We start from the raw sequence: 14615 nt of genomic DNA on the forward strand, positions 1-14615 counted from the left end.
ACCCAGAATCAGTCAATATGGGAGCTATAGTGAGAGAGAGTGTAACTGCTACTCACTTAATGGTGTTCTTATCCAGTTCACCGGTGACATTAAGGCCGTAGAGACGCTGCATGGCAGCGATAGCAGACTGCATGGTCTGATCTGACCGCAGGACGGACATTCTGGGGTCTGTGGGAGGGAGGTAGCCATACCTCTGCAGCCAAGCCTTAAAGGGAGAGAGACAGAGAGAGAATTGTGTTCAATCATTACACATTACTTCCATAAGCGTATAATAAGAAAGTGTAATAAGAAGTACTATTTACATTTGTACACAGCTGAATTTTTTCCTTAGCATAGCTAAAATAACTAATTCTGACAGTTTCTTATGAAACTGAGAGAAAGACAAATTTTATATCCAGTTAAAAGTCTACACATAATCCAGATATAATTATATTATTTTAGCATAGCTGAACTAACTGTAGAAACATGGCGGCTGCTACCGTTACTGCCATTAGCAGATTAAAAAGAACGTTGAGTTTGTTTTGAAGTGGTTTTCTCATTAATGCCGGAGAGAGGCGGTAGGAAGTGCTTACACGGATCCTCTGCTGACCCATCTGCTGCCTTCAGCCAACAGCCAAATTCATCACAACTCTACAACACTCATCATGACACTCTGAGTATGTGTGCGGTCCTGGTAAACCCTACATTCTGGGGACCAAATGTCCTCACAAACATGGCGATAAACACAAACATGGAGAAGTCATTTTTGAACTTGGTCCTCATGAGGAAAACAGCTTATGAATCATACTAAATTATGATTTTATCATCTAGATATAAGAACAGACCTGTCCTTATGTGCCCTTTCCTAAAGTCCCGGTGACAGTGTTAAAGAGAAGTCCACAATATAAACACACAAAGGAGAGGTTGAATTACCTGTACTCTGTACATTAAGGTCATCTGGGCCTTCAAAAGTTATTGTGGTGTGAGTCAAGAAAGTCATATTTCACCCCAAAACCACACGAAAAAATGAAAACGAAGCTAAACACTGCAATTATTCTGATCTAAGCGTATGTGGAGAACATGTCACAATGATCACATTAGAACCAATAGATCCTGTAGCTGTTTGGTGTCAAATTTCAACTGCTGAATTTTGATTGGCTGTTGATGGTCGTTTTATTAGTTAACTTAGTAGAATAGATAATGATATAAAATTGACAACATCCTTGAGCAAATGGTGTTAGAGTGTTTTTAGTTGTTTCAATTTGACATAATAATAAAAAAACTGTCATAAAACTTTGCATTCAGAAAAATTAGTTATTGTAGCCCATATATTAAATATTGTATATATATTGTAGATATATTAAATTATATTAAATCTTATATCTTAAACTAAACAGTAATGAGAATTATATTTATTTTGCCTTACTGTAATGAGGATGATATTTATGCAAAATATGCCAAGTAGGCTATAATTTTCATATGGTATATATATATATATATATATATATATATATATATATATATATATATATATATATATATATATATATATATATATATATATATTCCATCTTTGTCTTTTATTTTGGTTTGAAATATGATCTAGACATTTCTATGTGAGATTCAGCATTGTAGTAGGTTTTTTCTTAATATATAAAGATATTCTTAAGATATAAATCTTATATCTTATACAAAACAGTAATGAGAATTATATTTATTTTGCCTTACTGTAATGAGGATGATATTTATGCAAAATATGCCAAGTAGGCTATAATTTTCATATGGTATATCGGATATATTTATATCCATCTTTGTCTTTTATTTTGGTTTGAAACATGATCTATACATTTCTATGTGAGATTCAGCATTGTAGTGGGTTTTTTAAGGTCCTGGACCTGGCAAACTTAAATTTATGACATACTAAACTAAAACGCATAACACAATTTTCCCAAGTATGACGTTCCTTGATCAACATTGCTTGTTTGTAATAACTTTCCTATCAAACAATCATAAGCCAATCCATCCCATAAAATGATAGCTCTAAAAATAAGGTTTGATAGGTTGAAACAAATGTTGTTTGTGGTCAACAAGGTAATTGATACAGGAACACAATCTACTTTAGTAAATCATGTTAAGGAGTTTAATGCACAAGTATGTACTTATACTTTAAAGCACAGGGGCCAGTTACACAAACTAGCCTCTAAATTAAGACTGTGTCGTAATAACTAATTTGACCAACTAGCAGTTGTACAAGAAGTAATCACTCTTACTTTTCAGATGTAGATTAGACCAAACTAACTTTTTCTGTAACTGACTTCAAAAAGTTAAGACCAATCTTGAAGAAAAAATTAGGTTTTTAAGACTTCAACACAGCGCCACACAACCTTTTTATGTTATTTACCAGGAATGTTGAGAATTCATCAAGCCCAAGTAAGAATAAAGAACAAATTCAGGTTGTTCTGTGAGGTATCTGACAGAAACTTAAAACAGTGTATAACAGTCATATGGATATATCTCCATTACACACTTAGTAATCAAAGGACTTGATTCACTTAAGTTGTTTTATGTGTTATGCATCACAAGGATAATGAGCTGTCGTGTGTTACGCTGCATTCATGCAATGGCGTAATTACCATAGTCTCGAAATGTAAACACGTGACGCTCTATTCAGAGCTGTTCACAATCATGCCTTTTTTATGGCACCACTCTCAATGCCTTAAGGAACCTGTATCGGTCAGGTGACTGCAAAACCACAGCAGACTTAGGACAGCAGCGCCAGGCCAGCAGCATCAGACCAAAAGATACAGTGGTGCTGACGATCGCGTATCCCGTCCCTATCACTAACCCTACCCTTCACTATGGCTGCATCCGAAATCGTATACTTTCCTACTAAATATTTACGGAGTATATATTCACAGTACTCATAAAATATTAGGCACATATACAGACACTGGTTGGTCACCCAGATTACATTCTTACCACACACATCATATATATAAAACATACTTTTTAGTGGTCATGAAGTGATTAGATTTTGGTACTTCAAGCTGGCAAGGCTAATTTTCATTAAAGTTTGAAATTCGTTATCTAATATTTATATCAATTTAATTTTAAATATCAAAAACAATTTTTTAATACTTTAGTTAACAATAAATAACAACATGATTACCATAGTAAATGTGTCCAAAGTTTCAGAAAAAAGATCTAAAAAAAACTGTAAATAGAAATCTAGAAACAGTGAGTGATCTTTGCCATCGTGGCAATTTAACTGCAGGAAACGGGCAAATACCAGTCTATCTGGGTTCCCTGAAACCATTCAGTCACGGAGTCATGAACACCACTGTATGTAAAGTTATACGGAGATATATCATGAATTATAGGACAGTTTCTGACTGCTAAAATGAGCTTCCCGTTCAACTTGCCTCGCCCTCGGTCAGACAAATTTGTTGCGTCGCTGGACACACCCCTCCGGTCGCCAACGGTCGTGACCGCGGAACTCGGCCCCCTCACCATTGAAAATGAATGGTGGTATCGTGTCGCTTGGTCGCGTGTAGTGTGAACGGGGCTTTAGCTGGAAAAAAACAAACTCTGGTCAGGCCAATCACATCGTGTATAGAGTCGGTGGGCGGGCTTAACATAATGACGACAGAGTTGTGACGGTTCACTGCTACTTGTGCTACTGCTGGCGAACAGCTGTCTTTCGATTCGGTTTTGACCATTACTCTGAATGATTTGAACTTAAGATTTTATTTGAAACCAGAACAAAGAACGACACTTGAGTCATTTAAAAAAAAAAAAAAAGATGTGCTCGTTTTGCCGACTGGATAGTAAAAGTTTGATATATCAACTTGCTCCGCTGGTGGGAAAACGCATGGGACTCAGTCGCCACCTTCTTCGTTGCTCTGATTGGTTGTAGCGCTATCCAATTGCGATTGCGTGCAGAGAGAATTTGAAAGACAACCGTTTATCCCGCCCCTCGGATTGAGCCCGGTCAATGATGAGTTCCCAGACCTAACATCTTGATGTAAGTCTGGCATGCCAGGCTAGTGCTGGGATTCACCAAGATGCAAAGTCTAATCAGAACTATTTCAATGTAAACCAAAACATTTCTCATCAAATTATATCAAACTGGTGATACTGGAATGGATAACTCCATTAGATATACTGAGGTACGAAAGGGATTTTCCTCTAGATATGATTTAGGGGTCAGCTAAAATATGTACAATGTAACACATTGACCAATACATTCAGAATTTCCTCACAGAATTCCCTCTGCCTACTGGTTGACCTTCACCCCTGGCTAATGGCATGTCTGGCCAGGAAAGTGTAACCTTCTGCTAATATATCCTGTATTTGCATTCACTCACAGCATGCTGTTAACTCAACAGAGGTTTCTATACCCCTGCACAAGAACCATGCTTTTACCTGGCACGGGCATTTGGCACTGAACGTCTGACTTCATGAATAAAAATCATTACCTAATTTGATATTGGAACAGGATCCAAGGGGATCTATGGTAGTTCAGGTTCACAAACACATATGTGATGAGGTGTTGCTCAATGCACAGACCTGAAGTGAGTGAGGAAAGAAAACCAGAGCAGCAAATGTGTCACGTTTTTGTGAGCGGCGTTGTGCAGAGGTGCTGTTTGATTGCACAACGCAACTGCCCAGCGTCTACGCCCAACACTTTTTCAGGCTTTGTTTCAAAACCTCAATAAACCCCAAAGGTTGCAAAAGACCTCAAATCCTGGCAAAAACCATGAGTATAAATAAACACAGTAAACCTCGACTTAATCTGTGGGAGGTATGGTGCATTATTGCGTTAAATATTGGCAAGGTTTTAGAAAGGCTGTATTATTTTTTAAAAGTGAAGTGTGCCATTTCTGGCACCAAACAGAATTGCAATCTGTTTGTTTGAAAGGCCTGACTGGTTTAGGCATAACGACACTGGCTTAACCAGTGTTGTGGGATTATTTGTTTGTCCAAACCAATGGAAACTTGTTTGAAATACTTACTTTTGCAATTCGGTTGCCAGTAGTGGAGCATAAATCACAAACTCCACCTTTAAACAATGGCTAAATAGCCTATTTGGGTTGATATTATACCAGAACCATTTGGTCTAGTTTTTTTTAAACTGGTCACAGACACATTTAGAAAAAAATAGTGTAAAATTAAAGGTGGGGTATGTGACCATTTTTTTTCAAAATCACTTGAAATCCTATTCCTAACCCACTTACAGCCACTGAGTTAGAAGCACTGAAATGAAAATTAAGCAATTTAATCATCTGTGGAATGGGCAGGACTCGGAAAAACTCCAGCCAATCATTTCCAAGACCACCTAGAATCAACCAAACCGTCATATCGCACATGGGATCTCCATGGCTACCCCCTCCGTCTCATGCCCTCCATCAACCGCTGCCGACTGTTTTGGCCAAATGTCAGAGAATGTCACAGTTCTATAACGGGTCTAGCATGCTTTTAACCTCTCGACCCAGTTCCAAACAAAACATTTTCATTCATTCGCAGTTCATTCCCTCCAGAGAGAGGTTTGTGTCTGTTGCTTGCTACATGCTCAGAATTGAATACTAGCATACTGCATACTGCCCAGTATGTACTGTATGCTCTCATATTTCATAGTATATGTGAAGCCGTAGTGTGGCATGCTAAATTGTTGTCCATTTCTTATGTCTTATATTTTGACTTTTTAAATGATTAATTAATTAAGCAGGGAATTTTACATCCAAACACAGCCCTGACGTCTTGGCTAAAACAAGGTACATTAGGGCTGTCTGAATCTTCAATGGACGTCTAACTAGCCCAAGTATAGACGGCGCACAGGCTACACATAGAACATGTCAAAAAGATGAAACCAAACACCTTGTGATCACTGTTGACTTTGCTTACATGATGGAATATCATACATGTCGCAAGTTTTTTGGCAAAACGACATGCAACAGGTTATTTTGGCTTGAAGTGCCAAAATATATATATATATATAAGTTAATATATATTAACTTGGCATTGGGGATGTGACGCAGTGCTTGCGCGACGCGAGACGTTAACCACGCTTATCCGGGAAAATTCAAACGAGTTTTATGAGAAATTCCTTTGGATATTGGATACTGGATGCTTGGCGTATAAATCACCAAAATGCCCCCATCGAGGAAAGGCCCGATACCGGAGGAATTCGAGGAGATAAAGCTCTCTATCCACTCCCTGTGCGGCGATGTGGCTGCGGTTAGAGCGCAGCAGGATCAGCTCCTGGGACTACTGGAGGAGGTGAAACAACTACGCCTCCAGAACGCGGAAAAAGACCAGCGTATTGTGGATCTTGAGCGGAGAGTGGACGAGCTGGAACAATACTCCCGCATGAATGACGTGGTCATCACCGGGATTAAGATCAGGCCGCGCTCCTATGCGCGTGCGGTGGCCACGGACCCCGGGGAGCCCAGCGACCAGGAGACACAGTCGGTGGAACAACAGGTTGCTTCCTACCTCCAGAACAGGGGGATAGAGATGGACCTGGAGCACATCGAGGCGTGTCACCCACTGCCCACGAAGAATGAGAGACCACCAGCGGTCATCATGAGGTTTACCAATCGAAAAAAGAAAATAGCACTCCTGAAGCAAGGACGCAAACTGAAAGGCACAAATGTTTTCATAAGTGGGTACTATTGCTAGCGGGGTTTCTTCATGTCTAATGTTTTGACTTTTTAAATGATTAATTAAGCATGGATTAGATGTTAACATTGTGGCTTTTGCTTCCATTTCATTCGTCACACTTGAAATGGAAGGTGGAGTTCAGTTCAGTGCATTGAGGAAAACAGTATTTCGCACATTGTGTTCCAGTTGTACTGCACATTTTTTGGCAAATGTAGCAAATCATTCAGGTATTCCACACATACAGAACCTCATGACATCTAAAAGAACATATTTCTCCCAAAAAAATATAAAGAAAATATTGTATTGGGTTCCCACAACTTGGTAACTTCACATTCAAGTACCTTTCAAGGACTTTCCAGGTCCAATACCCTCAAATTTAACGACTTGGGGACACATTTGTTGTGTCCAACAATAAACGTTCAGGTACCATAATAGTAGTTAACGTCAAGGCAACGTACAACTTAACATACCGCCTAAATGTGCGTAACTAACGATAATCAAGCAAAGCTAGTGTGCATAGGCCACGAAGTGTTGGCGAAACACACATTAGTGGACCGGAATAATATAATATGGATTTTTTTTCCCCAGAAAACTTCTATCACAAAATAAATTCAAGCACTTTCAAGGACCTGTATCTAAGCATGTTTATTTTCAAAAACGTTCCAGGGCCTTGAAATTATTTTTCCTGATTCATAAACTTTCAAGGAGCCGTGGGAACTCACATTTATTTGACAGTATCATTAGTAATATTATTGTGCTCTTGCTTTGACAGGTTAGCGATTCGGTTTTGACCATTACTCTGAATGATTTGAACTTAAGATTTTATTTGAAACCAGAACAAAGAACGACACTTGAGTCATTTAAAAAAAAAAAAAAAAGATGTGCTCGTTTTGCCGACTGGATAGTAAAAGTTTGATATATCAACTTGCTCCGCTGGTGGGAAAACGCATGGGACTCAGTCGCCACCTTCTTCGTTGCTCTGATTGGTTGTAGCGCTATCCAATTGCGATTGCGTGCAGAGAGAATTTGAAAGACAACCGTTTATCCCGCCCCTCGGATTGAGCCCGGTCAATGATGAGTTCCCAGACCTAACATCTTGATGTAAGTCTGGCATGCCAGGCTAGTGCTGGGATTCACCAAGATGCAAAGTCTAATCAGAACTATTTCAATGTAAACCAAAACATTTCTCATCAAATTATATCAAACTGGTGATACTGGAATGGATAACTCCATTAGATATACTGAGGTACGAAAGGGATTTTCCTCTAGATATGATTTAGGGGTCAGCTAAAATATGTACAATGTAACACATTGACCAATACATTCAGAATTTCCTCACAGAATTCCCTCTGCCTACTGGTTGACCTTCACCCCTGGCTAATGGCATGTCTGGCCAGGAAAGTGTAACCTTCTGCTAATATATCCTGTATTTGCATTCACTCACAGCATGCTGTTAACTCAACAGAGGTTTCTATACCCCTGCACAAGAACCATGCTTTTACCTGGCACGGGCATTTGGCACTGAACGTCTGACTTCATGAATAAAAATCATTACCTAATTTGATATTGGAACAGGATCCAAGGGGATCTATGGTAGTTCAGGTTCACAAACACATATGTGATGAGGTGTTGCTCAATGCACAGACCTGAAGTGAGTGAGGAAAGAAAACCAGAGCAGCAAATGTGTCACGTTTTTGTGAGCGGCGTTGTGCAGAGGTGCTGTTTGATTGCACAACGCAACTGCCCAGCGTCTACGCCCAACACTTTTTCAGGCTTTGTTTCAAAACCTCAATAAACCCCAAAGGTTGCAAAAGACCTCAAATCCTGGCAAAAACCATGAGTATAAATAAACACAGTAAACCTCGACTTAATCTGTGGGAGGTATGGTGCATTATTGCGTTAAATATTGGCAAGGTTTTAGAAAGGCTGTATTATTTTTTAAAAGTGAAGTGTGCCATTTCTGGCACCAAACAGAATTGCAATCTGTTTGTTTGAAAGGCCTGACTGGTTTAGGCATAACGACACTGGCTTAACCAGTGTTGTGGGATTATTTGTTTGTCCAAACCAATGGAAACTTGTTTGAAATACTTACTTTTGCAATTCGGTTGCCAGTAGTGGAGCATAAATCACAAACTCCACCTTTAAACAATGGCTAAATAGCCTATTTGGGTTGATATTATACCAGAACCATTTGGTCTAGTTTTTTTTAAACTGGTCACAGACACATTTAGAAAAAAATAGTGTAAAATTAAAGGTGGGGTATGTGACCATTTTTTTTCAAAATCACTTGAAATCCTATTCCTAACCCACTTACAGCCACTGAGTTAGAAGCACTGAAATGAAAATTAAGCAATTTAATCATCTGTGGAATGGGCAGGACTCGGAAAAACTCCAGCCAATCATTTCCAAGACCACCTAGAATCATTGGACAGAAAATGCGTCAATCAAACTAGTCAATGAAAAACACATCCTTATCATTTCCATTAATCTCAATGACAGTTACTCGTCTTTTGCAGGACTTTTGGGAAGTATGTGAGCTGCTTGCTGTCATCTTTGCTCATGGGCACTTTTTTGTGGAAATTTTTTGAGCCAATCACCTGATCCATAAATGCCAAGTACAGTAACCAACAGGATAATTATTGCGATTGTGCAATTTTTTTTACAACTTTATTATTGAAGTCCAAAAAGCTCAACCAAAATCACACGATATGATTCAGGCCGAACCAGACCTGACGCCGTGTTTTGATCGCTGAACCACACCAGTGAATTTTCAGAGCTGATGCGTTTCATGGATCACTAGCTAATAATACAAACGAGGCCTAATTAGCCTCATAGAAACATCAAAGCTGAACCCTAAAGGCCGTTCTAATGCTTCATTAGCAATGAGAAACCCTCATAGAGAGGATGGGACCATGGCAACGTGTAAAGATGTAATATAGATAACAGATCAATAAGTGACTGTTGTTTGGGTAGTCAAAAAGCTTCTGACTCTATCCTGTGAAATCATTTGTTCATCTTTAGAGGTGAAATGTCTATTTTTTAGTGTTAAAAGTGTAAAGGTTTGGCTCTGTGGTGCTTTCAAAAAAATTGTTTGTTTGAGCATCCAGATCAGCCCGGCAACAGCAACATTGGCTCAACCAATGGGGTAAGTTTGGGACGGGAGATTGACCAATGGCAGATGAGAGGAGTGTTTGAGTAAACCTGAGTGAAAACAGTCACTATTTTAGCAATTCCTAATCAAGTTGGTCAGAACTTTTCCAGATAATTCAACTAGATCATTATGGGCGTTTGGAAAGCTTTGCAAGGCTAACTCATTTTATTGTGTGATCTAACCTCCAATCCCAACATGCAATTTAAGTCGCCATGACTGTTTTGCTGCCTCCACATACACACGTGTATACTTGTGTTTCTAACGACACTTAGCGTGGTTTATACTAAAAACGAAACGTTTCACACAATGGTACTGAACTGCTGTGTGTTTTAGCCGAGCTGTGACACCAGACACAACAGATCTCTTGCGTCACTTGCTTAAGTGAGTGTAAGGGCTATCGCTCTCCAGTATCCGTTTTCACACGCACTAAATTATTAATACCGGACACATACCAAACCGTCATATCGCACATGGGATCTCCATGGCTACCCCCTCCGTCTCATGCCCTCCATCAACCGCTGCCGACTGTTTTGGCCAAATGTCAGAGAATGTCACAGTTCTATAACGGGTCTAGCATGCTTTTAACCTCTCGACCCAGTTCCAAACAAAACATTTTCATTCATTCGCAGTTCATTCCCTCCAGAGAGAGGTTTGTGTCTGTTGCTTGCTACATGCTCAGAATTGAATACTAGCATACTGCATACTGCCCAGTATGTACTGTATGCTCTCATATTTCATAGTATATGTGAAGCCGTAGTGTGGCATGCTAAATTGTTGTCCATTTCTTATGTCTTATATTTTGACTTTTTAAATGATTAATTAATTAAGCAGGGAATTTTACATCCAAACACAGCCCTGACGTCTTGGCTAAAACAAGGTACATTAGGGCTGTCTGAATCTTCAATGGACGTCTAACTAGCCCAAGTATAGACGGCGCACAGGCTACACATAGAACATGTCAAAAAGATGAAACCAAACACCTTGTGATCACTGTTGACTTTGCTTACATGATGGAATATCATACATGTCGCAAGTTTTTTGGCAAAACGACATGCAACAGGTTATTTTGGCTTGAAGTGCCAAAATATATATATATATATAAGTTAATATATATTAACTTGGCATTGGGGATGTGACGCAGTGCTTGCGCGACGCGAGACGTTAACCACGCTTATCCGGGAAAATTCAAACGAGTTTTATGAGAAATTCCTTTGGATATTGGATACTGGATGCTTGGCGTATAAATCACCAAAATGCCCCCATCGAGGAAAGGCCCGATACCGGAGGAATTCGAGGAGATAAAGCTCTCTATCCACTCCCTGTGCGGCGATGTGGCTGCGGTTAGAGCGCAGCAGGATCAGCTCCTGGGACTACTGGAGGAGGTGAAACAACTACGCCTCCAGAACGCGGAAAAAGACCAGCGTATTGTGGATCTTGAGCGGAGAGTGGACGAGCTGGAACAATACTCCCGCATGAATGACGTGGTCATCACCGGGATTAAGATCAGGCCGCGCTCCTATGCGCGTGCGGTGGCCACGGACACCGGGGAGCCCAGCGACCAGGAGACACAGTCGGTGGAACAACAGGTTGCTTCCTACCTCCAGAACAGGGGGATAGAGATGGACCTGGAGCACATCGAGGCGTGTCACCCACTGCCCACGAAGAATGAGAGACCACCAGCGGTCATCATGAGGTTTACCAATCGAAAAAAGAAAATAGCACTCCTGAAGCAAGGACGCAAACTGAAAGGCACAAATGTTTTCATAAGTGGGTACTATTGCTAGCGGGGTTTCTTCATGTCTAATGTTTTGACTTTTTAAATGATTAATTAAGCATGGATTAGATGTTAACATTGTGGCTTTTGCTTCCATTTCATTCGTCACACTTGAAATGGAAGGTGGAGTTCAGTTCAGTGCATTGAGGAAAACAGTATTTCGCACATTGTGTTCCAGTTGTACTGCACATTTTTTGGCAAATGTAGCAAATCATTCAGGTATTCCACACATACAGAACCTCATGACATCTAAAAGAACATATTTCTCCCAAAAAAATATAAAGAAAATATTGTATTGGGTTCCCACAACTTGGTAACTTCACATTCAAGTACCTTTCAAGGACTTTCCAGGTCCAATACCCTCAAATTTAACGACTTGGGGACACATTTGTTGTGTCCAACAATAAACGTTCAGGTACCATAATAGTAGTTAACGTCAAGGCAACGTACAACTTAACATACCGCCTAAATGTGCGTAACTAACGATAATCAAGCAAAGCTAGTGTGCATAGGCCACGAAGTGTTGGCGAAACACACATTAGTGGACCGGAATAATATAATATGGATTTTTTTTCCCCAGAAAACTTCTATCACAAAATAAATTCAAGCACTTTCAAGGACCTGTATCTAAGCATGTTTATTTTCAAAAACGTTCCAGGGCCTTGAAATTATTTTTCCTGATTCATAAACTTTCAAGGAGCCGTGGGAACTCACATTTATTTGACAGTATCATTAGTAATATTATTGTGCTCTTGCTTTGACAGGTTAGCGTAGCAGATAGCTAACATAAGACCCATTAAATAAAGACCCAGGAAACCGGAGTAGAGAGAGGCCTTTAGTTTAGTAAGGATCTTTCCAATTTTTTAAAACTGTGAAAACATAATAATATGGCATTACAAACTGCCCATATATACATGTACATGAACATGCAACTCAAGTCTAACATATACAGCTATCCCATAAGAAATATGAGCCATTACAATGAGACTTGCAGGACTAGTAAGCATTTAAGCTAACATTAACATGGATGTCTATGGAGAAATGCTAATCGCGATTAGCATCTATTAATACAACACACATATTATGCTAAAACGGACAATACACAAAGAATATAGCAAAGTAGATATACTTTTTACAGAAATATTTAAGAGTAACTGCTACGTGACCAAAGTCAGAAGCAAACAGGAAAAAACAACGGCAAGAGAGAGGGACTAAATATGAGAACTCAAATGCAATATTTACACCACTAGATGTCTCTTATGCAACACAAAGGGGGGCAGAACAAATATGGTACTATGTTATTTTCAATATACATTACACTGTAAAACGTCAATGGTTTTGAATGATTTTTTGTAATTTCCAAGGGTCAGCTCATGTCGAAATACCACATTGTTAGTTTTTACAGTGGCTGTGCTATGTAGAAGTGAGCTTGGCATCAAGTCATCACTGGATTGAGCTGCAAAAACATTTTTTTCCAGGTCCCTACGGTGTCAATAGAAAACCCCAAACATCTCAAGAGGGCTGATAGTGTCATGTGCGTCTGCTCAACACCAGCAATCACCCATGCCATTAAAGATTGAAGAGCAACAGTCTCTTTCAGCACACAAACATTACGCCAAGGGAAACAGCAAGGGACGGTGCGAGAGAAAGAAAATAACGTCCGGGGAGAAAGAAAGCTAGAAATAGGCATTGCATACAGACAGAATCGCACATTAGGTTTGCGACTGTGTTTGGGTTGGTGCGCTTTAGTTCTCACAGGATTCTGACAGATAAACAGACGGATGTGTCGTCCCCTCCACAGCGAAAATCTGCTCGCAGTATAGAGCCAAACTGACATCAGAGAGACCATGTGTGAACGCAACATGCTACATGAAACAGAGCACTATACGATCTTTCCTGGAAACACACATGATGACACAATGTAATAGAAAGCATCCATGCATTGATGCATACACAAACACATACAGAAGGAAGATCTTGTGTATAACTGTTAACAAATATAGGAGCAACAATCTACTCATGTCCACAGTAGGCCTCAAGACAGAACATGCCGCTCATAAACACTGCATACGTATAAACACACAGATAGAAGGATGAAGGGAACGATCTAATGAACATTTGGGCTTCTGTTCATTCATTGATGAGCCATCAAAAGAGACTTTAATGTTGCACTCGGAAACAAAACCGACCAAGTCAAACGGCTCCGTTATTCAAAGGGTTCTTGTGATCGGATCAGTCGGGCAGTGAAATAGACAGACCTGGACCTGTGCAGTCGGACAACCTCAAGCCCTCTAGTACATATACAGTTAAAGCAAAGGGCTTATGGGATGAGTTGCGCATTGTGTATTCTCTTTGAAGCTGTGTGTTGCATTGAGAGCTGAGCATGAGAGAATATGTGTATTATATGTGCAAGTGGGTTATATGAGTGAGACAAAATCCAATAATGTGATACACAGATTATCTAAATATAGACCTATAATTTGACAAAACAAAACACTGGCCTACTATTAGAGCTAGGGGATATTTTGAATACTTTGTAAATGTCTGAGCGTTAGTTGATGTGTTAGAGCATATTGTTCAACCCCAATGTGTAATTATGGCTGGGTGACATATAGAATATTTATGAAATAGTTGAGATGACAATCTTTCCTTGTTTTATGACTCAGTTTTAGTAGCATCTTTGATTTTTCAAAGTAGCATCAGAGTTTGTTCAATTCATCTAGATGAATCAGAATCAATTAAGCTCTGATTCAATGATTCATTTGCATCACCACTCAAAAATGTTCATGAAAGTCTCCACGTAATATTTTTTATTCCCAAAACACTGGCATACAAATAGAGCTAGGCAATGTAATAAATATGTATTTACAAAATATTTTATTTGATTCAATTTATCTATGTGAATAAGTTCAAATCAGTAACTTGTTTGTGTTATCTTGTCACTCAAGAACGCTAATGGAAGTCTCAGTATAGTGTTTTTCACATATTCAAATTTTTCAGTAAAATATTTGTAGGTAAATTTCAGTTTATTAGGATGTGAAGTTATGC

At 39.3% G+C, this 14615-nt stretch overlaps 1 protein-coding gene across 2 annotated transcripts in view; it reads right to left on the reverse strand.

Moving 5' to 3' along the window:
- mmp16a (matrix metallopeptidase 16a (membrane-inserted)) overlaps window positions 1-14615 on the reverse strand; it is a 147979-nt gene that overhangs the window by 95824 nt on the left and 37540 nt on the right. For both annotated transcript variants that reach the window (XM_039684830.2, XM_089125995.1), the window contains one exon: window positions 57-205. In XM_039684830.2, coding sequence (XP_039540764.1) covers window positions 57-205 — 149 coding nt within the window. The remainder of the gene's footprint in view (window positions 1-56; window positions 206-14615) is intronic.

Source organism: Pimephales promelas, chromosome 22 (assembly GCF_988280905.1).
Source record: "Pimephales promelas chromosome 22, fPimPro1.hap1.1, whole genome shotgun sequence".
Lineage (NCBI taxonomy): Eukaryota > Metazoa > Chordata > Actinopteri > Cypriniformes > Leuciscidae > Pimephales > Pimephales promelas.